The 25,599-nt window shown below is 44.0% G+C and overlaps 1 protein-coding gene across 3 annotated transcripts; it reads right to left on the reverse strand.

Moving 5' to 3' along the window:
• Positions 1–312: 312 nt before the first annotated feature.
• MINDY2 (MINDY lysine 48 deubiquitinase 2) lies at positions 313–22,255 on the reverse strand. Of its 3 annotated transcripts, XR_014002105.1 has the most exons (10): positions 21,238–22,255; positions 13,975–14,032; positions 10,931–11,022; positions 9,989–10,147; positions 9,357–9,459; positions 8,152–8,294; positions 7,108–7,281; positions 6,151–6,339; positions 5,058–5,177; positions 3,790–3,888 (listed from the first exon to the last, which is right to left on the reverse strand). XR_014002105.1 is itself a non-coding variant. In XM_081170603.1 (9 exons), exons 1-9 carry the CDS (start codon positions 22,078–22,080, stop codon positions 3,763–3,765), a joined length of 1,887 nt encoding a protein of 628 aa, XP_081026729.1. In that variant the 5' UTR covers positions 22,081–22,252; the 3' UTR covers positions 313–3,762. The 3 variants fall into 3 exon arrangements, 2 of the variants coding, with proteins under 2 accessions (XP_081026729.1, XP_081026730.1); XM_081170603.1 differs by lacking the exon at positions 5,058–5,177 and having other exon boundaries at positions 313–3,888; positions 21,238–22,252; XM_081170604.1 differs by lacking the exon at positions 5,058–5,177 and having other exon boundaries at positions 313–3,888; positions 10,958–11,022; positions 21,238–22,251.
• Positions 22,256–25,599: the final 3,344 nt, after the last annotated feature.

The raw sequence follows: 25,599 nt of genomic DNA on the forward strand, positions 1-25,599 counted from the left end.
AGCTGGATTGCATGGTGGGCAAGGTCTTGTTTATGGCTGCAAATTGCCTGTAAGGGAAGCTGGATTGCTTTTGAAGCTACAGCACCCACCCCTTAGAGCTACCTTTTAGATCATAGGATTGACATTGTTCCACAGGTGTCTCTGACCTTGTTTGTGTAGGTTCTCTTTGGTTTTTAATAGTTCCATTGAGGAGGATGTAGGCTGAAGCAATAAAACACACAATTAGCAGGATGCTACAGTACAAGTTCAGCAAGGGCAAACCAGACTGTCCCCCTATGGGTTTTGTTCTTTGCTTAAATACTCCATGAGTCATTTCAGCAGTTGAATCAATTTTTATTACATGAGGAAGTCACTTTTAAGACTATTAAAAATTATAAATATATATATTTAAAAATTAGAAAGAAAACAGTGAGAATGCCAACAGTTGTCAGCTCAATACATCAAAGTAGGTTGACAAGATCCAACAGAAAACAGCTAGCTGCTGATCACAGTGTAAATCCATGCAAAGTATCTGATCAACTAGAAGCCAGCCTGTGGCTGAGATATGTGGGTTGGAATCTAAAGATGGACAGAAGCCAGGAAGTGCTGCTGTATTTGCTGCCTGAAGGTTGCACATAACGTGTATTTACGGAGTAAGACAGATACCGCCCCCCGCAACACACTAACTGAGCAAGCCATATGGGAAACCAGCTTTCAGTGGTTCTACCCCACGGAGTGGGAGCTTGTGTTTCTGAATACTGCCATTGCAGGCAGAGGTGAACTTGTGTGCTATTTCCCAGCCAGTAATAAAGAGAAAAATCCATACGATTGGCCCCAGCCACAATGGTTGCACAACATTCACTCCCGTTCTACAGCCATAAGCCAAAAACAAAAAGAAACAGCTGCAGTGAAAGAGAACTAAGACATTCTAATTGTTAAAGGATGCCATTTAGGACAACTGTCATGATTTTTTTCAAAAGCAACATCTTACACATAAGTGCCTTTTACAAAATTATAAAAGTATTTGGCAGTGCTTTAAGTGGTGACATTGATGAATCTCTGCATTTATAACATCAATTACATAGCCGCAGCAAAAAAGAAAAGACCCTACACTCCTGCTCTACATTATTAAGCTTTGATAAGGCAAAAGCCTGTGTTCATTAAGGGCCTTAAGTCTTTCCACACCCTTCACTCTCTACATAATCAAGTCTTCTGGAAGTGATGTGATGTTTTGTTTTTAAGAGGCAGCAGAAGGGAAATACATGACAAGCATGTGTTTTTGTGTTAAACTTGATTTTGCTTTCAAGTTAAAAGCCTAGGCTAAGTCTCTGCAGGAATGATCAGGAACCCCATCAATGGCAGCAACCTTATGGAGAGGTATGCAGCCTTGAGCACCAACAACACAGCGGGGCCCCTATTACTATGCCCCCACCAGCTACTCACAAATGCAAGCAAATAGACCTGGGGCTAAAAATTGGGTTGTTATGGCTAGAAGACATAGATACTCCATCTTTCCTCTCCGCAGCTTCTAAGAGGCTACTATGAGGCTCTCCGAACACCACCACCAACCACACAAGTCTGCCAAAAACCTAAATGGTAAGATCATGCTGTTAGGGCAAATCCGCATCTTGAAAAGGTTCTGCATGCTGCACCAAAGAATGAGATTGTCAACATAAGGCCAGGCATGACCTCAGAGCTAGCCCTCCTAGAAACTACCTCTTGCCTAATGGGAGGAAGTCATAGCTCATTGCACACAGAAGGCCCTCCATCTGCTGGAGCTTTCTGACTCCACAACACCAGCCACATCATAGAAATCTAACTTCCTTGATATTCAGATAAAAGCAAGAGAGTCATACCCTACTGTAAATGAAGAGGGAACAATGAATAGGAGCATCAGGCATTTCTTTCACTATGACTGACTATTGCAATTGCCAGTGTAAAAACAGACTGGAAATGGAACAAACGTACACTTAATGTAAACACCTTCGCATTGTTTCTGCAAAAAGAAAAGCCTTGATACAGCTTTGTGCTAACGTATGTGTTAAAATCTCATCCATCATGTAAGATGGCACTATTGTCTAACAGAGGGTTAGGGTAATGTGCATATGTGAAATAAGATACTCTGAAGTAGTACAAGAAGAGATACTCTTTAAAATGTTATGCAATACAAGGGTAAATTCAGTTCTGAATAAAGCCATTCTGTTTGTTCGCAAATTTGCCAGAAATGTTTACCTTTCAGACCAATGGTTGAAGGCCAATATTTTAGACTTAATTTAAAGGGGACAAATACACGCACCCTGTCAAGCAGTAGGCATCTCTCATGGAAATGACTTTGGCTAGAACTAACTTCAGGGGACGGCCTCCCTCTCATCTGAGACTTAAGGTATTTTGGTGCTGCTGCAAAATGGAAGTTAGAAACAGGGTATCTAATTATTAGACTGGACTCTCTGCTCCTAAAGGAACTTCAGGGGGGAAAGCATCCAACCCCCCCATTTCAATGGCACCTTGTTACCAACCACCTCAGTAGAAAGATTGCCACACTGAATGTTAGGCAGGGATGAGGTCTGTCTATAGATGCAATTATCCAGGCTTTGTGATTGTAGCAAGTAGCCTCTACGGACTGACATATAAAGTTATCAAAAGGATGAAGGCCAATGCCTTCCTGGTGAGGATGGCCTGGAATTTCCTCCCTCTGACAGTAACATTCAATACTATCAGTACTATGAGAAGTAGGATGTTCATTTGTATGCTGTCCTCTACAAAATGTGATTCCCCAAAGTTCTACTTTAAGTGTTTACAGCCAAGTATCTTTTCCAAATATTCAATGCTCCTTCCCTCCATAACTGCCTTGTAAGTCCCACCAAAATCCAGGAGATTCGTTCACATATGCAGTTAGGACCACAGCCCCAGAGCATAGTGGAACAATTTTCATACTCTGTGGAAGTGTGCTTTAGAGCTGCATGGACATGATACAGATTATCTACCTACAGTACACTTGATAAGGCATATAATCACACACATCCTCATATTACTCATCCAAGGTACTTTGGGTGAGGGGGGGCGAGGCAAGTATCAAGCAATTTTAATTCCACAGATTACAGCACATCAGCTTTTCCTTCCAGTCACCTACTCCTGCATGGAGGAGATCAATAAATAATAGAACAGCTCTGGTCTCACTCATCTGTATTGAACAGAAAAGGGCCAAGTTCAATGGTGAGCTTGACTCAAATATGGTACAAGCCTCCATTTCTCTTGCCATTTCTGAGTAATCTTAACCAATACTTTTCAGACCCAGGTCTCACCTAGGTTGAAGACAGCTCAGGGGACACCTACCCAAAAGCCAATAAAACAGGTGAGCTACAGGCTGCGAGATGCCCAGAAGCCTGAAAGATTGCTTTCACACCATAAATGGTCCTCTTGTGGCAACTGATGTACAGACCTCTGGCAGAAGCCCAATATGAGAACCACTTAACTCCTTTCATCACAGAGACAAGCAGATTTACTAACAAATATTTTGAGTTAGTTATGTTCCAACAGGTCAAAACCTGTGGCAGTGTGGACTCCCCCTCCACAAAGGTGGTTATTTTCTCACAATGCATTGAAGGCAGAGGCAGCCTCATTCAAATCCCTCTGAAAGAGAGTGTGCATGACTTCAATGGTCTTGGGGGCACCATCCTCTGTGGGGCTATCAGGCACAGGCGGCATGTGGAGCTTGGAGTCCTTAGAATTCCTTGTTTGTGTTTCAAGGATATGTGCTTGGGTCCAGGTAGAGTCCCCCTCCTGTTATAGAATGGCACAGCTGTTCTTCTCTTTCTCTCGCTCTTTTTCTTTCTCCCGAGGTTCTTTTCTTTTCCGCTCACTACTCCCAGATTGTCTTCCAGTTGATGGAGACGCAGCTCCTTGCACTTGCTATCAATAGGAAAGGGGAGGGGGAAAGGCAGCTTATTTATTTGAAGTATTTTCATCCACTGCTCAGGCAAAGAAAGGCTCAGAACAGATCAGCCAGGCATCATTTATGCTTAGAAACACTCATTAAGGCCAACTAAGAGATACTGTCCACACTGGGCCAAGCACTGCTGAACATCAAATGGTGACCAGCCAGCCAAGTTCATCATTGGAGGGGGGACAAGGGAGTGTAGTATACTGTCCCCAACTACTCCCCACCCCATTAGGAATTTTCACATTTCCTTTTCTGGAAGATGGAGGCCCACCACTCACTTCAGAATTCACTCCGTGTGAACTTGTTGCAAAGAAAGTGATTCTTGTGCCACCATAAAGACAAAGAAAGATAGCCTAACAACTTTGTGTTCCATTCCTAGGAAAGGTGGCTTGTCAGCTTCAGGCAGGCCTTCATGAAGCAGATTATCTAGATCCATTTCATGAAGTTGCCTTTACTCTTTTGTCTGTTGCCTCACATCTTTGTTCGCAGCACCATTGCCACACCTGTGAGCTATTTGCTGAGTTTCTGTGGGATAAATGGCTACAAATAGCAGTTTGTATGCAGCTGGACAAGTGAGCTTTGCTGTTTTTGTTCTGTTTTGTAATTCCCAAATGTACTCTTAACTGTATTTTCTAATTGTATTTTCAGAATATGCAGGTTTGATTTTATGCTATTATTTTTAGTTACCGGTACTTAATAAATCTACCATTTCAACCCTGATTTAGCTTTTTTGGAAGCCTTATTACTGAATCCAGTTTTCATAGCTACTGAACAATTTTTGTGGACCAGAGGTACAAGGACAGACAGTCTGGTTTTTTGCTCTTGTCCCAGTGTATGTCATGTGATATCTGGTAATGTTATGGGAGTTTCCTGGTCCAGCCTAGTTGGACCAGTGTCATGGTGGCAGCTGCACTACCTTGCAGAGTTGGTTTTTCAACTGTGGTTGCTTGGCACCTGCTAAACCAACAAGGGCTGGTTCCCGGGGTTTTAGGAGTCCAGTGCTTGACACTAACTATAAAAAATAGTACCTTAATCCCCCAAGATGGTACCAAACACCCCATGTTAAGGTCCATGTCATTGAAAGAAAATATGCCAATAGATGAAAAGGGAGGGGAAGCATTAGTTTACATTAGGTTACCTCAATAGATATGTGATCAGTGTCAGATAGCAGGCTAAATTAGGAATATATTGGTGTATAACATGCAGAAGACAGACCAATCCTCAGCCTCTAAGAAACAATTTCATCCATAAGTGAAATCTAAAAAATAAAAATTTCCCTCGCATTATTTACAGATTTTGCACTGTGTGTTCCGCATTTGTTCAGTATGTTTTTCAGGGTGTGAAACCTACAGCTACCAACTGATTTTTACATATTGTCAATTATTTTTGATGTAATTAAGGATTTATTTATTTTTATTGAAAACTACTCATTGCCAGCAGCCAACATGGCTGATCATTTTACCAGGGTCACCGCTTCAGGCCTATGCAGGCATGCCAGGCTCCCCCCAACATTGTGGAAGCCCGGAACGTGCAATGTCACACCGTGGGAGGAGGCCTGTCGTGCCCAACAGGGCTTGCTGTGGCTGCAATGCACTCTCTGTTGGGCCCTCCCACCACTGCGATGGTCTCCAGTGGAGCTCGCCACTGCAATGGGAAGGCACAACAGAGCCTGCTGCTGCTGCTGCCGCCGCTACCGCGGCACATTCCATTGGGCCCCATTTACTCCCAAGGGAGAAAAGAACCACTGAGTGTCCACTGATTTGCGATGTGTGCATTTGCTGGAGAAAATTGCAAATGGGCCTTGGGGATACAGGCTCTAGCAACTCACTTTTATGCCAAACAATGGCAGGCAGGCCTGGTCCCTGAAGTCCTCAGGAAGGCCTCTCAAAGCAGACCCTAATGTATGTTCTAAGGACTTCTGCCCCAGATGGCGCCATACCTCACATCAGCTGTCCAGCTACAGAATTCTTTGGATAAATTTATACCTCGCCTTTCAGCATTACACTTCCAGAACTGTTAACAGTTAAAGTCAGATCACTGGTCCAGTGAACTCAGTATTGTCTACAACAACTGGCAGGGGCTCTCCGGGGTTTCAAACAGAAGTCTTTCCCAGCACTACTTTCCCAGCTCTGTCGCTGAGCTACAGCCCCAACCAACTCAACAGAAAAAGCTTCCATGCAAGCATGCAGAAGACAGGACTACAAGGGCCACCAGGAGCCAAACTTCCATACCTGAACCTGAGCAGCAGCGGTGGCAGCGGCAGCTTGCTCCTGCTCCTGATAGTACTGAGAAGCCCGTCTGTCCTCCTCTTCCTGAAGTTTCTTGGCAAGTTCAAGGTCACTGATTCCTTCTGGTATCTGCTCCCAATTAATGTCTTGGCTTTGCTGCTCTTGTTGCAAGGATAATGCCATCAGATAATCCTATTATGTAAATCCATGGTGAACACTGCTTTAGTTGGCACAATACAATCAACCAGTGAGATTGTATCCACCATCCAAATTTTCAGCTTTCCTCCATAAACAAAAGAAATATCACTTTCAGCAGCTGCATGAAATGAACTGGGTAAAAAATTGCTGGGCACCATGCAGCCCTGACTTGGTTACAAGTTGTAACTGCTGGATCACTCAGCAGCTTTTAGTGTACAGAATTTAGCAGGCTTTTTGTCCATCCTCAACTCATGCTTCCAGATATCATGGACAAAAGGCATCCCTCAGATACTTCCTGCCTGCCCTCAAGATCTCAAGGACGGAGAATGATATTTCAAATAATCCAGTGTCCTTATAGATGTCTTTAAAAGGGCATTAGACAAAGTCATGGATAGGGCTCTCAATGGCTAAATGTTACTGCGTGCTTCTGGGTATCACCAAATGTTGGAAGACAGCAGTGCAGAGGGCTGTTGCCCTCTTCATGGGCTTCCCGGGGGCATCGGGTTCACTGTTGTGGGGAACAGGATACTGGAAAAGGAAGGGCTTTCTGTCTGATTCAGCATGACTCTACTGAGGTTCTTAAGAAACGTAATGTTATGCTACATGACTACATAATTGAAGCAGACATTGAGTTCTGCCTAGTTTATTCTGCTTTCAGAGAATCAAGAGGGAAAAGGAGGCTGACACAAGGCACGATTTACATACAGCGCTAGTGGGGAAATTGCATCCATCCCAAGTACTGAAAAGGCAAAGCAAATCTACCTGGTCTATCTGATCTTGCTGTCCTCTGTATACTGTTTCTGGATCAGATGGAGGTCGTAGATGGAATTCAGAATCACAGAAGTTTCCATCCCCATCTACATTGTGTAAGCTTTCCCAAACAACTTTGTCTTCTGTAAGGAAACCCTGATCTGTCACCAGGAGATAAAGCTGGCCCTAAACGAAAAGGAAATTCTTTTACACATGTGTTGTTGGAAACTAATTTGGATGGGGTTGGGAGCGCTGATTCCTGCTAATACCATGTCCATTGTTTGGGATAAAGTTAGTGACCATCTCCTGAGTATTTTTAGCTTTAGGAGCCATACTTGTGGAGTCTGCAACCTTGCTGCACAGTTATGCAACTTTCCATAGTCAATCATCAGTTTATAGCTATCAGCTAAAATTTCACTTCTGTGACTATTTCATGCATTATTATACTTCCTCCAGAAGCGCAGCTTGCCATAAGTTGTTGGATTCCAACTCCCATCAGCATGGCCAATGGCCAGGGATGATGGGAGTTGTATAGTGTAATAACTGGAGGGCTGTAGGTTCCCCACACTATAGTCTCTGAATGTACTCAGCAGAGATTCAAGGAGACATGGCACTATCTAATGGCATAACAGTGTGCAGATGTGGATATCAACTTAATTCATTGGCTGTACATTTTGATACACAGGATTCTAGTAAAAGAAGGCTGATCATCAAGTCACAGCTACAACCCTAGAGAGAAGAATTAAAACTGAACTACTTGAGCATACATGTATGTGGAGTTTGAAAATATGCCAAAGGAAACACATTTAGAAGCCAACACACATTCCTCAATAGGAAAAGATCGGGGATGCCAGCATAGTCAGTGACATGGGACAATGGGACTAGTAGTTAACATATTGAAGGCCACAGGTTCCTTATCCCTGTTCTCGGGCAAAGCAGCCACATGACACTTTAGGGGCAAATGGACATCAACTAGGAGCAGGCCACAAACTCATGAGCTTCATTAGTTAACAAGCTCAGATAAAATACAGAAACTGTTCACAGCCATATATATACCTTATGTTTGGTCATGGTGCTAAAGTGGTTGTTTCTAAAGAACACACATAGTTCTCCTTCTTGAACAGTGGAAGTCAACTCACATAACCCATGGTAGGTCAACTGAGTGGCTGTGTTGTTTAGGAACTGTTCTGCTATGGAACCTGCGAAGAAAGGTGGGTTACTGAAATTTAAAAATACATTAAAATCAGTTTAAAACAATTACAGTCAAGAAAATAGGGTAGATCCCCCCCCCACACACACACAGAGTTAAAGGCCTGTGTAAAAAGGTGCTTCTTCAGCATATGGCTAAAACTATACAATGCCAGAGACACCTCTTATAAACTGCCACAGAAAAGACCCTCTCCCAGGCCACACACACACCCAAAAATTATGAAGGGTAGTGGAAATACCAAGAGGAACCCCCCTGTTTATCTTCAGTACAGACTCTTGGGTATTAAGGAGGCATATTTCAGATATTTTGGGCCTAAACCTGCTGTACTGTAGTACCCAGCTAAGCATGACATTTATCTGAAAATTGGAGAGTGTCAGCTTAGAACCGCATGGAGGACAAGACAATTTCAGTGTAAAACAGCTGAGTTAAGGATGGTTTGCTGATAAAAAGGAATTCAATTACTACAAAGCCTGCTAGACTCAAATGAGATGAAGATGTTGATTGTGAAACAGAGTTACAGGCTTGCTTCTAGGTTAAGTGGCCACTGGATTGCAGTCACAGACTATTCAATGCTAGTCCGACTCAGAGCACACCCATTTAAGTTACTGGACATTCATTGTTCATTAATCTCAGTGGGTCTACTCTGAGCAGGACTTAGTTGAATTCTACTCAATAGGTCTATGCTTAAAATCAGAGATTTCCCCCCAATACGCCTCATTCATGCATGTGATCAAGATGGCTTTATAACTGTGAAAGCTGCTAAACAACCGGGTGGGGCCATTGCCTTCATGCTCTGCTTGTGGGCCTCCCAGAGACATTCAGTTAGTTACTATGGGAAACAGGATGCTTGGTTGGACGGGCCTTTAGTCTGCCCCAGCAGGGTCCTTAAGTTCTTATGGATTCTATTCATGTCAGCTACCAGTTGCTGAAGAATGACAGCATTGTCTTAATGCTTCTGACTGGTCCATGTTTGAAAAAAGGATGTTGGATTAGTTGGACATTTCATATGATCAAATAGTGTTTTTCTAACATTCCTAAGCAATTCACCCACCTTCATCAACTAGCTTGGTGTTGTCTGACTGCTTACAACAAATTATTTTCTCCACCAGCTGATTGTAGCTGCAGTTACCAACTGCTTTCACAATGTCAGCAGTCTGTGGGGGAAAGAAAAGGTACACCAAGCTTGACTGATATTTTGTGTCTATTATGAGAAAGACAAGTTAATGCTACCAATAGTTAAAAACACACTACTGTGATGGCACACACAGGTGGAATGATGTAACGTTGTATTTTCCAGTACACAATGATGACTAAAACAATATGCAACTGCCCATCCACCAGTATCATTCTTTGCATGATTCTTTTTTAGGAAGGGAGCTGGGTGACTACTGGAAAGGTTTTTGCTGTGGTGGCACCCACACTCTGCAATTCCTCAAAGCCACATTTTGGACCTTCCATGCTATTTCTTAGTTACAAGAAGGCAGCTGTACTGAGGCACTTTTAGTGGTGTTTAGGATCTGTAAAAAATTTAGTTACTATATTTATCTTTGTGTTTATCCGTTGTAGCTTTTAAATGTTCACTTAAGTTCTTATATGAACTTGTTTTACAGGCCATCCTCTGAGCTGGGGACAAATTCCATAAACCACACCCATAGGATTAACACATCCCCTCTCCTTGCTTACCTGGGGATCTACTAGCCATCCATGGTATAATGGAATATCAAGAAGGTCAAACACTATGCATTCAGGTGTGTACTCAAACACTCGTACACCAGTGAACCTCACATTCACATCAAGACCTGTCTGAAGCTTATGCAAGATTGCCATTGCATCACTCATATTCTGCCAAAAAAAAGGAAAACTTAACTGTTTGCATCAGTCAACACACAATACCAGTATTAATAACAGTATTTTAAAAACAGATTACAGAAAAAATCTGAAGCTGTTGAGTTCTTAATGCTGTATGAAGACAGTAGAAAGTATAAAAAATTATCATTTACAGTAGGATGAGACTTGACCAATAATCAGATTATAACCTCATTTACCAATATGTTAAAACATTGCCAAAGGACATAAAGTGTCCAAATCTTATAACCATAGTTTCTGAGAGCAATAATATCCACAAGCTTTTAACAAATAAATAACATTTAACACATTTTACTGATTCATATTGAAATCTACCAAGGGTTAGCAAATGCCCATCATTAAAAAATTAACTGCTTCAGGTTTTTCAGGAGAATCAGGAAATTCGCAACTCACTGCAAATTTCTTATTGGTAATTTACTCTCTTCAAGTTTTTTATTACTTAAAAACTCTATGAAAGTAATGGAAAACAAACTTATTACAGAGAAAAATTAAGCCATCCTATCATTTGTTAACTAGACTTTAGCAGAAAGAAGAACTGTAGGTTAATTCACTAAAGAATTTCATCTCACAAACAAGATAAAGAGTGTAGCTCATGTTGCTATATGTAATGCATAATTCTTTCTTTAATGTAGCAGTCTGTCTTCCATTGATTTACTCTTGCTTTTAATATGATTAAACAGATGCTTTAACTTTACAATATGAATGGGGAGGGGGAGAGAGATTAAGTGGTTTAATTCACTACTAGAAAATGCCACTTACTCTTAAGAAGAGCTTGTTATTTATTACCTGCTCATAGTTTAAGCGCTGAATTTCAGATATTTCTTTTGGTTTTGAATCAAGGATATAGTCCCCTATAAGAAAACAAAAGATTCTAATTTGAAAGCTGGAACTTTATAATCAAAAGCAATCTAATCTTGTTAAAGCTTTATTGGTTCTTTCACAGGAAAAAAAAACTATCAATTAGAGGAGATTAGTTGTGAGAGGCTGTAAAGATGCAAGCAAATACCCAAAATTAGAAAGCTGCTGCTTACTAGCATGAGTCAGCTTCCTTTCAGGTATGACCTGAAAGACAAAGCTGGAATTTATGAGACAAATCAAGGAGTGTATTTATATGCTGAATAATCTGTTGCAATAAAATTAGTTTTTCTAAAAACCTGTACTTTGACCTGCCAATTTCAACTTTTGATTCATTCTGGTAACTGGAATGTTGGGACTTTTATTATTAAATGGTGTGGTTAGATACAAGAAGAGTGTCCAATACTTGTCCTCCAAAGGTGTGCAAAAGTGATTATTTCTGCCTTGATCATATCACACCTGGAGTACTGTGTCCAGTTCTGGGCAACACAATTTAAGAAGGATATTGACAAGCTGGAATGTGTGCAGAGGAGGGTGGCCAATACGATAAAGGGTCTGGAAACCAAAGCTTCTGAGGACTGCTGCAGGGAGCTGGGTAAGAGGAGACTGAAAGGAGTGAATATGCCACCTTCAAATATCTTAAAGGCTGCCAGAACCAATGGCTTCAAGTTACAAGAAAAGAGATTCAAGTTAAACATCAGGAATACCTTTCTGACAAGTAGAGCTGTTTTGACAGTGGAATGGACTCCCTCAGAAGGTGGCAGACTCTTGTTCAGTGGAGACTTTTTAAGCAAAGCTTGGGTGGCCATCTGTCATGGATGCTCTAATTCAGGCATCCCCAACCTTCGGTCCTCCAGATGTTTTGGCCTACAACTCCCATGATCCCTAGCTAACAGGGCCTGTGGTCAGGGATGATGGGAATTGTAGTCCAAAACATCTGGAGGGCCGAAGGTTGGTGGTGCCTGCTCTAGGTGATATTCCTGCTTTGGGGGGGGGTTTGGGGGGATTGGACTAGATGATCGTCAGTGTACCTTCCAACTCTACAGTTCTATGGCTCTATGATTAACTCAAACAGAGAGAGAGAAATGAAATGGGGAAAACATTAAGATTTAAGCTAACCTTCATTAGCCTGGAGCCCTCTAGATGTTTTGCACTATAACTCCCATCAGCCCCACCCAACCTCAACATGGCTCTGCTGGCTGCAGTTGATGAGAGTTGCCCTCCAGATGTTTGGGACTGCACCAGGTTGGTGAAGCCTGGATTAAGCTTTGGCAAGAGAGTCATTCTCCCTGAATCATGCTTGCCTGAGCTTTACATTCCCCACTCAACTTTGAGTGGCTTCTTCTTGTTTATATCAGCTTTAACATCTATTTTAACACTTCAAACTGTTATATTCTTTAGTAACATAAAATATTTTAAATTGTGCATTCAAGATTTTGCTTCCAGCGTATCAACCTTTTATCACCAATTAGCAACCACAAAAACAAATACTACCTAAAGAGCAACCAATAGATTACTTCTTCTGTAACAAGTGTGGAGAGCTGCCAAAACATCTGGCCCATGGTGCATTCCCCTCCCGCTTTTAGTCTCTCCTCCTCAGACCCCCCCAAAGCCCACTGTGCTGCCTTGCAGGGCAGCAAAGAAGACACCTCTCTTCCTCCTCCAGTACAGAAATACAGTGAGCTACTTGAAAGAAGTGACTGATCTTCCCCTTTTCTGGCAGCTCACTTCTTCCTTCCACTTCTTTTCCTCCACATTCACCACATAAGCCAGGAGAGAATGGGTGGCCCCACTTTCTTTTGGCCCTGGACTAGCCCATGGCTAGCATGCAGCCCAAAAGGAATTCCCACTCCCATCCCATTAAAGGGAGCAGAAAAGGTTCCCTGACCCTTGCTATAATGTTCCTACAGTATATATCAATCAGTGCATCCTATACTACTGAGTAGCAACCCTCAATTTTTAGCTGTTAAATTATTCCCTGGAGAGAAAACCAAACAAGTCTATAGTATTCTGAAGTATTTAAGGGCAGAATGAGTCATGGCCCCTGCAAATCCATTCTATGAAATTAAAGTGGAGCCGCTGAACTCCCTCTGCAGAATGAACCAATACATTTCAGGACTGCTGGACTGTGAATGCTGCTTCTTAGCCTACTCAGTTCCATTTTAACTAAAGAAAAATCTGATTTCCCATAGAAATCATGCCAATTGTAGCAAGTGTCAGGGATATTTTCCTTTTCAAATTTAAAGAGACAAAATGCAAGAACAGAAATAACATTTGCAGTCTTACATCACCCAAACTAACCAAATCAGTGAGAAGGGTAGGGTACAAATCCCCAGGCCCTTGTTTCCCAACCATGTGCCAAGATCCAAAGTGAAGGGCCAGTGGGAGGAGAGAGAAATAATAGTCCTTAGTAGGCAAAGGTGAGCTAGTTAGTATAAGGTAAAGGAACCCCTGACCATTAGGTCCAGTCATGACTGACTCTGGGGTTGTGGTGCTCATCTCACTTTATTGGCCGAGGGAGCCGGCGTACAGCTTCTAGGTCATGTGGCCAGCATGACTAAGCCGCTTCTGGAGAACCAGAGCAGTGCACGGAAACGCCGTTTACCTTCCCGCTGGAGCAGTACCTATTTATCTACTTGCACTTTGACGTGCTTTCGAACTGCTAGGTAGACAAGAGCTAGTTAGGGCCCCAATAATTAGAAGCTATGTATAGCTTCTAGAGGAGTCCTTCAGTGTCCAAGGATCATCTCACTCTAGCATGGCCAGGCTTCTCCAACCCACAAGCTGACTACACCCATGATATTTTAAAGTTAACAACAGGCTCAAGGCTAATTTAAACGTTCAACTACTGCCAAGCAGGCTATCCTGTCAGATTCTAAACAATCCTTGCTTAGGAATTAACCATTTTTCTCAATACAAATTACACATACAGTGTTATTAGTACTAACCTAAGTATTCCATCAACTGCTCAGCAGTTATGATTTCCATCATTGGTGGCAGTTTCACCTGTGAGAGAAGAGAATTTAAGCTCAATTGTTTTTCCACAGTACTTAAAAGACAATAAAAGTTTGTAAGAGTTAAATATCCAAATTTGCACTGTAGATGTACAAGAGCCACAGATATTTTTGTTACATGTAGAAATAAGCCTGCCTATCAACTATTGGAAACCATATTAAAAATCACCAAGAAGTACAAAGGTCAACTCCCCAAGTGAGAGAGACACATTTCTCTGCTGCTTCCAAATCCCTACATCTAGGAAAAGCTGCAGAAGATATTATTATTCTTTTGATGATTTCTCTTTCCATGGATTGTTTTTACTACCACAACTTAAGAGTTCTATATACTTCAGAAAAGCAGTATTAGTATTTAGTTGTCCTTGATATTGAAGCACCTCACAAGTTTAGGCTCCAAAATAAGTCCCTTGGTGTTTATGTTTCAGTCGACAGAGGTTACTCCTTTATATAGAACTATATAAGCATACTGCAAGTGGTCAGCAGCATTAGCACTGCATACCTGTTTTTTGTTGTGATTGCAAAGAAACATAAATGTCTCCAAATGCAGAAGCTACCGAAATCATTATGATGTGCAACTTTCAACAATTTATATAAAGTCTGCATCAACACCTGGTACACAATCGAGACCCAAAGAGCCTTACCAGACTGGAATAGAGTGTGTGGCTAGGTCACTGTGGAAGTGAAATTACGGCAACATATGCATACGACTGTCTTTCAGGAAGACTTGAATTTCATTGGGTCTCTTGGTGGAAACAAATCCCAGCATCACTTAAGATTCTGAATGCTGGGCTACAGATGAAATTATCTGAGCTGCTGAACTGCTATGCTTCTCAGAGCTGTTAATGTATGTTTGAACTACTGTTCAAAGCCACATTAACAACACTGAGAAGAATAGCGAGGACACAGATTGCAAATGGAATGTTTCAGGCAGCAGTAAGGTTAAAGAAGATGCATTAGTTGACAAAGTAATTCTCTCTTCCATGGAAACTTTCAAAATGGAGAAGTTAATGTTGAACATAAAAGGATGCCATATGTACACACTCCTTTACTGTATATGGAGACCATAATTATTTCCATTTCTGTAAGATGCTGCACGCATTTCCAGAATGAGATTTGTTTGGCAAATAACTTGGTTTCCAAGATGGAACATATCACATTTTGTATCACATTGTTTGTAACAATGTTGTTTGGCAACGGCTCTCTGTGTTCTGAACAGTGCTGTCTGAGAAACAAGATTGATTTGGGTTTCCAGCACCTTGCAAATAGATATACAGAGCTGAAAGGGCACACTAGCCAGGGGACTAAAAGTCAGTAGGTTCCATGGCTTTAGTATGTGTTTTCCTACTATACTACACCTGCAACGTTTTGTGCAACACTACCCCCCTAACTCGGCAGGTAACAAATGCATTAATCTTGAAAACAATATCCCAACAGGAAGCCAATGTTCAATAGTTCATGTTTTACTTAATGAGAAAGTGTAGATGCAAAGAAACTGTTTGTGTGAGGCTTGTAACAGCACAAAAATGAATTTTCTCCCTGCTGCAATTCTACTGCCAAATCCCCAGCAAAACATGTGATTTTTTACCACCAGGATAATAAACCCTTTTCAGACCAACCCAAGTTAATCTAATAGTAGTTGATCAAATTGGAGATAACATGAAAAAGCTTAGCTCATCATTTGCCCCCAGTTTACCACTCCTTTCAGCATCTTTGGCTAAAGGCAATCACAGCCCTTCTCAAAACTAGCTTCTCTCTTGCACCCAAAATAGTCATACTAGATTATTTTGAGAACACTTTGTAAGATACTTGTCAAGCCTCTTGGGACTAAAAAGCAGAATATAAAATAAATGTTAGCTTCCTTCTGTACCTAGCCAGCCACCTAGCAAGAATAATACAGTGGTGCTTCGCAAGATGAAATTAATTCGTTCCGCGAGTTTTTTCGTCTAGCGAATTTTTCGTCTTGCGAAGCACGGTGTCGGGAAAGTTTTGGAAAAGCTTCAAAAATCGCCAAAAACCTCAAAAAAGGCTACCACACCGCGTTCTATGAGTTGCTCCTCGAAGTCAAGTCGCAACTGTATTAACGGTGTTAAGAAAAAGGAAACAAACTTGCAAGACGTTTTCGTCTTGCGAAGCAGCTCAAAAACCGCAAAACCCTTTGGTCTAGCGAGTTTTTCGTCTTGCGAGGCATTCGTCTTGCGGGGCACCACTGTACTGTTAGTGTATTCTAACTGGCTGTCAGTGTCTTGGGTATTAAGGAAACAGACAAAATTCTTTTAATGGGAGGTCAACCTGGAACCTTCTGTAATCACAACATGGAATCAAAAGCTGAGTTATGGCTTCTAAAACAGAAGGAGGGGTAAGAAAACAGTAATGGTGTCATTTCACACCTCCCAGCACCAGATTTAGGATGTACAGGTGGTTCCCCGCAACAGAGCACCAAGCCAAGGGAGCACAAAAATGAGGAAATCCATAATTGAGAAGATCCATTTGGGGTGCCAAATGTTGGCCTTGCACAGGGTGCCACATTATAAAAGATTACCAAAGTCCATCCCCGCGCCTCCACAGACCTTAAAGAAGAGGAGTTTGGATTTGATATCCTGCTTTATCACTACCCTAAGGAGTCTCAAAGCGGCTAACAATCTCCTTTTCCCTTCCTCCCCCACAACAAACACTCAGTGAGGTGAGTGAGGCTGAGAGACTTCAAAGAAGTGTGACTAGCCCAAGGTCACCCAGCAGCTGCATGTGGAGGAGCGGGGACGCGAACCCAGTTCACCAGATTACAAGTCCACCGCTCTTAGTGGGGGCTAAACAGTACAAACTGAAAGCATTTGCTGATGACTTAGTATTGTCTTTACAGGAGCCAGAATCTAGTACTAAAAGGGTATTGGAACCGATTCAAGAATTCGGACAGGTAGCAGGTTTTAAGTTGAACAAGATGAAGACTAAGGTTTTAGAGAAAAACTTAACTGTGAATGAGAGAGAGAAGTTTCAGGAGGAGACAGGGCTAACATTGGTTAAGAAAGTGAAATATTTAGGGGTTAACATGACTGCCAAAAATGTGAATTTATTTAAGGATAATTATGAAAAATGTTGGATTGAAGTGAAAAAGGACTTAGAAATATGGACAAATTTGAAGTTATCATTGTTAGGCCGAATTGCTGTGATAAAGATGAATGTGTTGCCAAGGATGTTGTTTTTGTTTCAAAGATTGCAAATTTTGGATAAGATGGATTGTTTCAAGAAGTGGCAGAAAGATATTTCCAGGTTTGTTTGGCAGGGCAAGAAGCCTCGAATAAAATTTAAGATATTAACTGATGCCAAAGAAAGAGGTGGATTTGCCCTGCCAGACCTGAAACTTTATTATGAATCAGCTGCTTTTTGCTGGCTGAGAGAATGGCTGCTTCTTGAAAACACTGACGTGTTAGATTTAGAAGGTTTCAACAATGCATTTGGCTGGCATGCATATTTGTGATATGATAAGGTAAAAGCACATAAAGCATTTAAAAATCATATTGTTAGAAAAGCATTGTTTAATGTTTGGATAAGATATAAGGATTTGTTAGAAAAGAAAACCCCAAGATGGTTGTCACCAATGGAAGCGAAGGCACAGAAAAAACTCAATATGGAGGCTAAATGGCCGAAATATTGGGAAATTCTGGAACAAGATGGAGACAGAATAAAATTACAGAGCTTTGAAAAATTGGAAAACAAAGTGCGAGATTGGCTCCATTATTACCAAATAATGGAGGCATACAATTTGGACAAAAAAGTTGGTTTCCAGGTAGAAAAATCAAAATTGGAAACAGAATTGCTAGATCCAAAAATCAAGAATTTGTCAAGAATGTATAACTTGCTGTTGAAATGGAACACTCAGGATGAAATGGTGAAATCAGCTATGATTAAATGGGCACAAGATGTTGGACATAACATAAATATGGCTGACTGGGAACAGTTATGGACCACAGGTATGAAATTTATGGCATGTAATGCCTTAAGAGAAAATTTAATGAAAATGATTTATAGGTGGTACATGACGCCAGTCAAGCTTGCAAAAAATTACCATTTGCCCGACAATAAATGTTGGAAATGTAATGAGACTGAAGGTACATTCTTTCACCTTTGGTGGACATGCCCAAGGGTTAAGACATTCTGGAAGATGATTTATAACGAAATGAAAAAGATATTTAAATATACTTTCCTGAAGAAACCAGAGGCCTTTCTCCTGGGCATGGTCGGCCAAATGGTGCCAAAGAAGGATAGAACTTTTTTTATGTATGCAACAACAGCAGCAAGAATACTTATTGCGAAGTATTGGAAGACACAAGATTTACCCACCCGGGAAGAATGGCAGATGAAGTTGATGGACTATATGGAACTGGCGGAAATGACTGGCAGAATCCGAGACCAGGGAGAAGAGTCGGTGGAAGAAGATTGGAAAAAGTTTAAAGACTATTTACAGAAATACTGTAAAATTAATGAATGTTAGAAAAATGTTGGAATGAAGTTATATGGCTTTAGTAGAAATGTTATAAGGAACTAAGTATAAATAGATTAATAGAGTATTAAAGGAAAAAATAAGGTTAGAATGTGTCAAGATAATTATAGGATAGAAAACAGAGGAAGATGGAAAGGAATTGCTGAAACAATTAACAGAAGTGGAATACAAAAAGGGAGGTGTGAGGAGGTCGTTGAAACAAGTGAATGAAAGATAAGATATCGAAATTGTTTGTTGTGTTTTAAACGGTTTTTGTTTTGTTAGTTTAATGTGTTAGTGTGATGTAGTGTCTTTGTATTGTATTGTATTGTCTTTTTTTGTGTTTAAATTGTTGGAAAAGTGATAAATATTATTTTTAAAAAATACAAGTCCACCGCTCTTAACCACTACACCACGCTGGCTCTCTCATTGCTTGCCTTAGACGGAGTCAGCCTGTTGGACCACTACCTGCTATTAGCTCCTCCAAGTGGCAGCATCATTTGGAGTCATCATGTGAGGGGCTGGTTGGCTACAATTATGTGGCAGAACACATACATACATGCTCTTCTGCTTTTAGCTACAGGGGCATAGTTTATAGATCTCTGTCAGATGAAATTGCCCAGGACTATAGATGGACGACAGGTCTGACTGTGCCTAAGGCTACTTGCTTCATATGTTCTTTGTATGGCTTTTGTCAGTCAGGACTCACAGAAACTCAGTTCCGGCACCTCAGGAACTCAGGCATCTCTCAGGTGGGCGCCACTGCTATTATTAGAGAAGAAGGGAGGTGTTCATGGTGAGTTCCAGCACCTCTTTTTCTAGAAAAATAGCACTGGTTCTTTTCAACATACTGTATGGGGGGAAACCTCACCTCAACAGCAAATACAGCTTTGCAAACAAAAGGTCCCACTTTCAGCTTCCTACACCACAGGTTAAAAAGGGTCGGATGGTGAGAATAAACTTTCTCCCATGTCTGAGAGGCTGGAGCAGGCATAGGCAAACTCCGGCCCTCCAGAAGTTTGGGACTACAATTCCCATCATCCCTAGCTAACAGGACCAGTGGTCGGAGATGATGGGAATTGTAGTCCCAAACATCTGGAGGGTCGGAGTTTGACTATGCCTGGGCTGGAGGGTAGCTACCAGTCACAGCAAACAATATTGGGCTAGATCAGGGGTCTGCAACCCGCGGCTCCGGAGCCGCATGTGGCTCTTTTACACCTTTGCCGCGGCTCCGGGCGGATACTAGCGAGGGGAGGAGGCGCATTGTGCGCCCCGACACTCCCCACTGTGGCGGGCGCTGTACTGGCTGTGACGTCGCATGGGGGCAGTGCGTGCGTTAGTCACGCACCGTCCCGACGTCACCTTCCCACCCGCTGTCAGATCGGAGGGCAGCGGCGCGCATGCTTTAAATGCCGCAATGGTTTTGCGGCTCCCAGGGTTTTTTTTCTTCAGAAACGGGTCCAAGTGGCTCTTTTTGTCTTAAAGGTTGCAGACTCCTGGGCTAGATGGTATAGAATGCATTCACATGTAATGCTATGGGCTTAGGATGAATGTGTGGGCTCCCATGGAGGAGATCACAGCTGCCTTGCTCCCCCTCCCAGTCTTCAGGTCAGTGAGGTGCATGTCACACCTAAACTAATGTTTGGCTTAACACACTGTCCAAACCCAGACTCAGGATGAAGTTTTGTTGATACAACTTTGAAGAGGAGAGCTTAACTGTGAGCCTGGGTTTAGATGACATGACAAGCCAAACCTTGGCTTAGCAGCACACTGCACTGAACTAAGAGAACCAGGGAGAAGCAAAGTGGGTCTGAGCTCCTTTCTGACAGCACACTTGTGCAGGCTCAGTAAACCATAGCTTGGTTAACCATGTGCAAACTAGATCCTATTTAGTATGAGACTGAACCTGGGACTCTCTACCTTCCCAAGACGAACTGCAGAGCTGTAGAAAACTTCCAAAGGAGAGGCACCCTGCCAGGCTTGCGGCCTGAGGCAAAGGGAAAGACCCCTGCTATGTACAGAAACGACTAGCAAGAGTGAAGTAAGTTGCACCTTACTTCAATTCTGGCAATGAGGCAGTGTCATTCCAGGAGCTGCATCGCAGGGTAGGACCCAGGTTGTGCCTCCAACCTCACAGCATCAGCCTCCTGGAGTGGCTATCTCACCTGCATTCTGCCCATACCCAGAGAGAAATTCACCTAGGCACACCCACTCAGTATCTGTGGGCAGGGTGCCCTGCCCGTTGAATGTTAAGGAGGCATTCGCACTAGCCCGTCTCTTTGATTGCTGACAATCTCAAAGGACCATGCCAAAGTGATGTCACGCATGTGCAACCCGCACCCCCCAAATAATGTTGGGTGCAATTGCACCTCTGCACCTAGGGTGATCAGTTCCTGGGCATGGCAGACAAGGGAAGACATCCACACATGTAACAGAGGAAGCAGCCTTACAAGAGGGATCACACTCATCCTCTATACCATTTGTTCTCCAGGATGCCACTGCGAAAGTGCTTCCCAGCCCTACCTGGAGGTACCTGGGATTGCACCCACGATCTTATTGAATGCAAAATGCAGGTGCTCTGCCCCTGCCAGCGGGCCCTTCCCTGCAAGGATAAGGAAAGACGACAGCCCTCCTGGCCAGTTATCTAGGAAGCTGCCTGTCCCTCGGGAGGCCAGCGAGGCGTGCAGCTGGCCTGGTCCTTCTCCCCCAGCCCCGCCACGCACCTTCCAGGCCAGGAGCAGTACGTTCATGATGGCCAGGAGCGGGCAGGGCCCGTTCTCGTTCTGGGTGATAATGGGCGTGTTCTCCTCCTTCCAGCGCACCCACTTGATGTGGTAGACCGACTGACCCGGGAAGCGCTCCTTGGCGCCCGGCGGGAGGAGCAGGAGCGGCGATGGCGAGGCGGAGGAGGACGACGAAGAGGCGGCGGCGGCGGCGGCGGCGGCGACGGAGGCAGTTCCTGCCGCAGCCCCCTTGCTAGGGCTGACTCCATCCTCGTCGTCGTCGTCTTCTCCGCCGGCGACAGGGGCTCTCCTGGGCGCCGCCGCCGCCTCCTCCTCGGAGTCGTCGTCGTCCTCGCCGGCGCCGTTGAGGTCGGAGATGCTGGCCCCATCGCAGGACGGCAGGTTGGAGAAGGAGCCGAGCGAGTCGGCCAGGCTCGCCGACTCCTCGCCGCCCGCCGGGCTCAGCGAGCCGGGCCCCGAGACCCCGCTGCTGCCGCTGCCTGGGGACGGAGCCGCGGTCGCCTCAGCCTGGGAGGGGCTTTCGGGCGTCGTCGCATCTCGGGCGGCCACCGGCCGCGGCTCTTCCAGGCGGGAAGCGAGGGACGCGGCCGCCTCTGAGAGGACCGTCGAAGAGCTTCCCGCCCCTCGCTGCTTCTCCTCCTCCTCCCGCGTCTCCTCAGATGCCGCCGCCGCCGCCTCGTCAGGCTCTGAGGCGATTCCCGCCTCTTCCTGAGGGGAGACGCGACTCGCCTCAGGGGCGCCGTCGCCGCCCCGCTCGAGCGCGCCCAGGGGGGCGGGAGGAAGCAGAGCTGGCGGGGGCGGAAGCTCCGCCAGGCCCTCCATTGCCCTCGGCGGACAGCTCCCCTCCCTCGGTCAGCGAGGCGTTTCCGCTACAGGCGGCGGCAGCATGAGCACCGCCGCCGCCGCCGCCGCCGCGATCGAGACGGCTGCTTCTGGCCCAAGCGGCCTTCGGACGCCATGACAGGCAGAGGCCACGCCCCGTCCCCGCCCTGCCCAGGGAGGGGCTGGCTGCGGGGCGCATGCGCGTGACGCGTGCGAAAAAGGGCGCGGTTTGATGGGGAGTCCTCTGTCAAGGGGGCTGATTGTCAAACACAGGGGGACCGTTGGGGGGGGGACAGACAGACACCCCCACATAGACACACACACAAGGCCGCAGCTTCCGCCCCCTCTGTTAGAGTTGCTGTGAGTGAGTTCCCTGATCTGGACTTGTGCGGAGCAGAATAGAAATGAATTTGCTCTCCGCCTCAATAATGTGTGTCAAAGCTTTACTGGAAACAGTCTTAAGGTAGTTAGAAATAAAAGTTGCAAAACACAGAGCAACGCATTGGTTTTTAAACAAACTAGCGATGCTATCCAAGTCTTCTTTGTAATCCTTAATGCAGTTTGAAATTAAAAATTGAAGGTCTCATATATATAATAAATGTTCATAAATGTTACAACCAAACACATACATAAATATATAAACCACATGTCTCAAGCAGCACAGGAAAACAGTCCTGAAACCCTTTTGACTCACAAGCTGACCAAGTGTTTCTCTGCAAGGAGGGAGGGGGTGAGGGAACCTTCCCATTGTCTCAGGAATTAAGAAATCACCATCTCAAACGAATGGCCAGACTACCAGGAAAGGCAATCAGATAAGGCAAAACAACAGCACTCAAATTTCTGTTGTAGACCACCTTTTCTGTGATGTATGTATGATGTATGGAGGGATGGTCTTGAGCTCCAGGGCAGGAAATTTAAAATATCTATATAAGGGCAGGCACACCTTGGTTCGGGGTCCTCCTCCTTTCTTGCGTGTGAGGGAGCACCCTGTTGCAACAGTTCAATAAAGATCGGGCTTACTAGCTGCTTTGCTTCTCAGTATTCTCTGGTTGGCCTCTGTTATTTTCTCTGACCGATGAAAAACTTACAAAGGACTCAGAGGAGGGCAACCAAAATGGTCAAAGGCCTGGAAACGATGCCTTATGAGGAACGGCTAAGGGAGCTGGGCATGTTTAGCCTGGAGAAGAGGAGGTTAAGGGGTGATATGATAGCCATGTTCAAATATATAAAAGGATGTCACATAGAGGAGGGAGAAAGGTTGTTTTCTGCTGCTCCAGAGAAGCGGACACGGAGCAATGGATCCAAACTACAAGAAAGAAGATTCCACCTAAACATTAGGAAGAACTTCCTGACAGTAAGAGCTGTTCGACAGTGGAATTTGCTGCCAAGGAGTATGGTGGAGTCTCCTTCTTTGGAGGTCTTTAAGCAGAGGCTTGACAACCATATGTCAGGAGTGCTCTGATGGTGTTTCCTGCTTGGCAGGGGGTTGGACTCGATGGCCCTTGTGGTCTCTTCCAACTCTATGATTCTATGATTCTATTCTATTATTCTATGACTCTATAAGGGCTCTTGTGTCCCCCATAAGGGAACAAGGGCAGATTTTTGTTTATTACAAGTTCAAAAAGCTTTCCTCTCTCTGGTCCCAGATCCTAAGTAACTTGCTTGTTAAAACAGTCGTCTACTCCTGCTGTTCATCCTGCTGGATGAATCCCAAGCCGGAATTAAGATTGCCGGAAGAAATATCAACAACCTCAGATATGCAGATGACACAACCTTGATGGCAGAAAGTGAAGAGGAATTAAAGAACCTTTTAATGAGGGTGAAAGAGGAGAGCACAAAATATGGTCTGAAGCTCAACATCAAAAAAACGAAGATCATGGCCACTGGGCCCATCACCTCCTGGCAAATAGAAGGGGAAGAAATGGAGGCAGTGAGAGATTTTACCTTCTTGGGCTCCATGATCAGTGCAGATGGTGACAGCAGTCACGAAATTAAAAGACGCCTGATCCTTGGGAGAAAGGCGATGGCAAACCTAGACAACATCTTAAAAAGCAGAGACATCACCTTGCCAACAAAGGTCCGTATAGTAAAAGCCATGGTTTTCCCAGTAGTGATGTATGGAAGTGAGAGCTGGACCATAAAGAAGGCTGATCGCCGAAGAATTTATGCTTTTGAATTATGGTGCTGGAGGAGACTCTTGAGAGTCCCATGGACTGCAAGAAGATCAAACCTCTCCATTCTGAAGGAAATCAGCCCTGAGCGCTCACTGGAAGGACAGATCGTGAAGCTGAGGCTCCAATACTTTGGCCACCTCATGAGAAGAGAAGACTCCCTGGAAAAGACCCTGATGTTGGGAAAGATGGAGGGCACAAGGAGAAGGGGACGACAGAGAATGAGATGGTTGGATGGTGTTCTTGAAGCTACCAGCATGAGTTTGATCAAACTGCGGGAGGCAGTGGAGGACAGAAGTGCCTGGCGTGCTCTGGTCCATGGGGTCACGAAGAGTCGGACACGACTAAACGACTAAACAACAACAACAACTCCTCCTGCTGTTGGCTCCATCCACTGCTTGAGACGCTGTGTTCTTAGGGTCCATCTTCCTTCTGTGAGAGATCTCTGCTAGACTCTCTAGTACAGTAATGAGTCATCAATTAGCATAAATCATCAAATGGAAACATCTATCCCCTTGTGCTGCATTAGCTAGAGACAAGCATGCCTAATGCAAAGTTCTCTTTGCAAAATATTTTCACAGAATCATAGACCATGGGGATTGGGGGGCGGTCATCTGGTCCAACACCCTGCACTGCAGGAAACTTTTCTCCAATGCAGGGTTTGAAACCAAGACCCTGAAGTTAAGAGTCTGATGCAAACACAATACAGTGGTACCTCGGCTTAAAGTACTTAATTCATTCCAGAGGTTCGTACTTAACCTGAAACTGTTCTTAACCTGAAGCACCACTTTAGCCAATGGGGCCTCCCGCTGTTGCCACGCTGCCGGAGCACAACTTTGGTTCTCATCCTGAAGCAAAATTCTTAACCCGAGGTACTATTTCTGGGTTAGCGGAGTCTGTAACCTGAAGCGTATGTAACCTGAAGCGTATGTAACCCGAGGTACCACTGTACATACAAGCATAGCATTCTATGCTCAATCAATTTATGCACCCTATGCCTGCCCCACATTATAACTGCTTCCTCCCATTCTGCTCTCTCCATCTGCACTCTTACTTAGATTATAATTCTGTTATCCACTGGGTTTCTTATATAGGCAATACTAACTACCTAAAGTAATGTACTACATACAGAGGACCAGGACACCTGTCTGCACTGGATGTATCCAGGGCTTTTTTCAGCCAGAACTTGCCAGAACTTAGTTCCGGCTACTCTAAGGTGGATGCCATTGTCATTATAAGGGAACAAGGGAGGAGTTCATGGTGAATTCTGGCACCTCTTTTTCTAGACAAAAATCAGTGGGTGTAACAATACCTCTTGGGAAAGCCTGGTGGCATCTCACAGAGAAAG

The sequence above is a fragment of the Podarcis bocagei genome, assembly GCF_964188305.1.
Source record: "Podarcis bocagei genome assembly, chromosome: 14".
Taxonomy (NCBI): domain Eukaryota; kingdom Metazoa; phylum Chordata; class Lepidosauria; order Squamata; family Lacertidae; genus Podarcis; species Podarcis bocagei.

Excerpts from the sequence above, each read along its gene's own strand:
- MINDY2 (XM_081170603.1), bottom strand. The coding sequence starts at position 22,080 with ATGGAGGGCCTGGCGGAGCTTCCGCCCCCGCCAGCTCTGCTTCCTCCC. Across the intron at positions 8,295-9,356 it reads CACCAAGCTAGTTGATGAAG|GTTCCATAGCAGAACAGTTC; the intron begins GTGGGTGAATTG and ends CTTTCTTCGCAG. Across the intron at positions 6,340-7,107 it reads AGCAAGATCAGATAGACCAG|GATTATCTGATGGCATTATC; the intron begins GTAGATTTGCTT and ends TTTACATAATAG.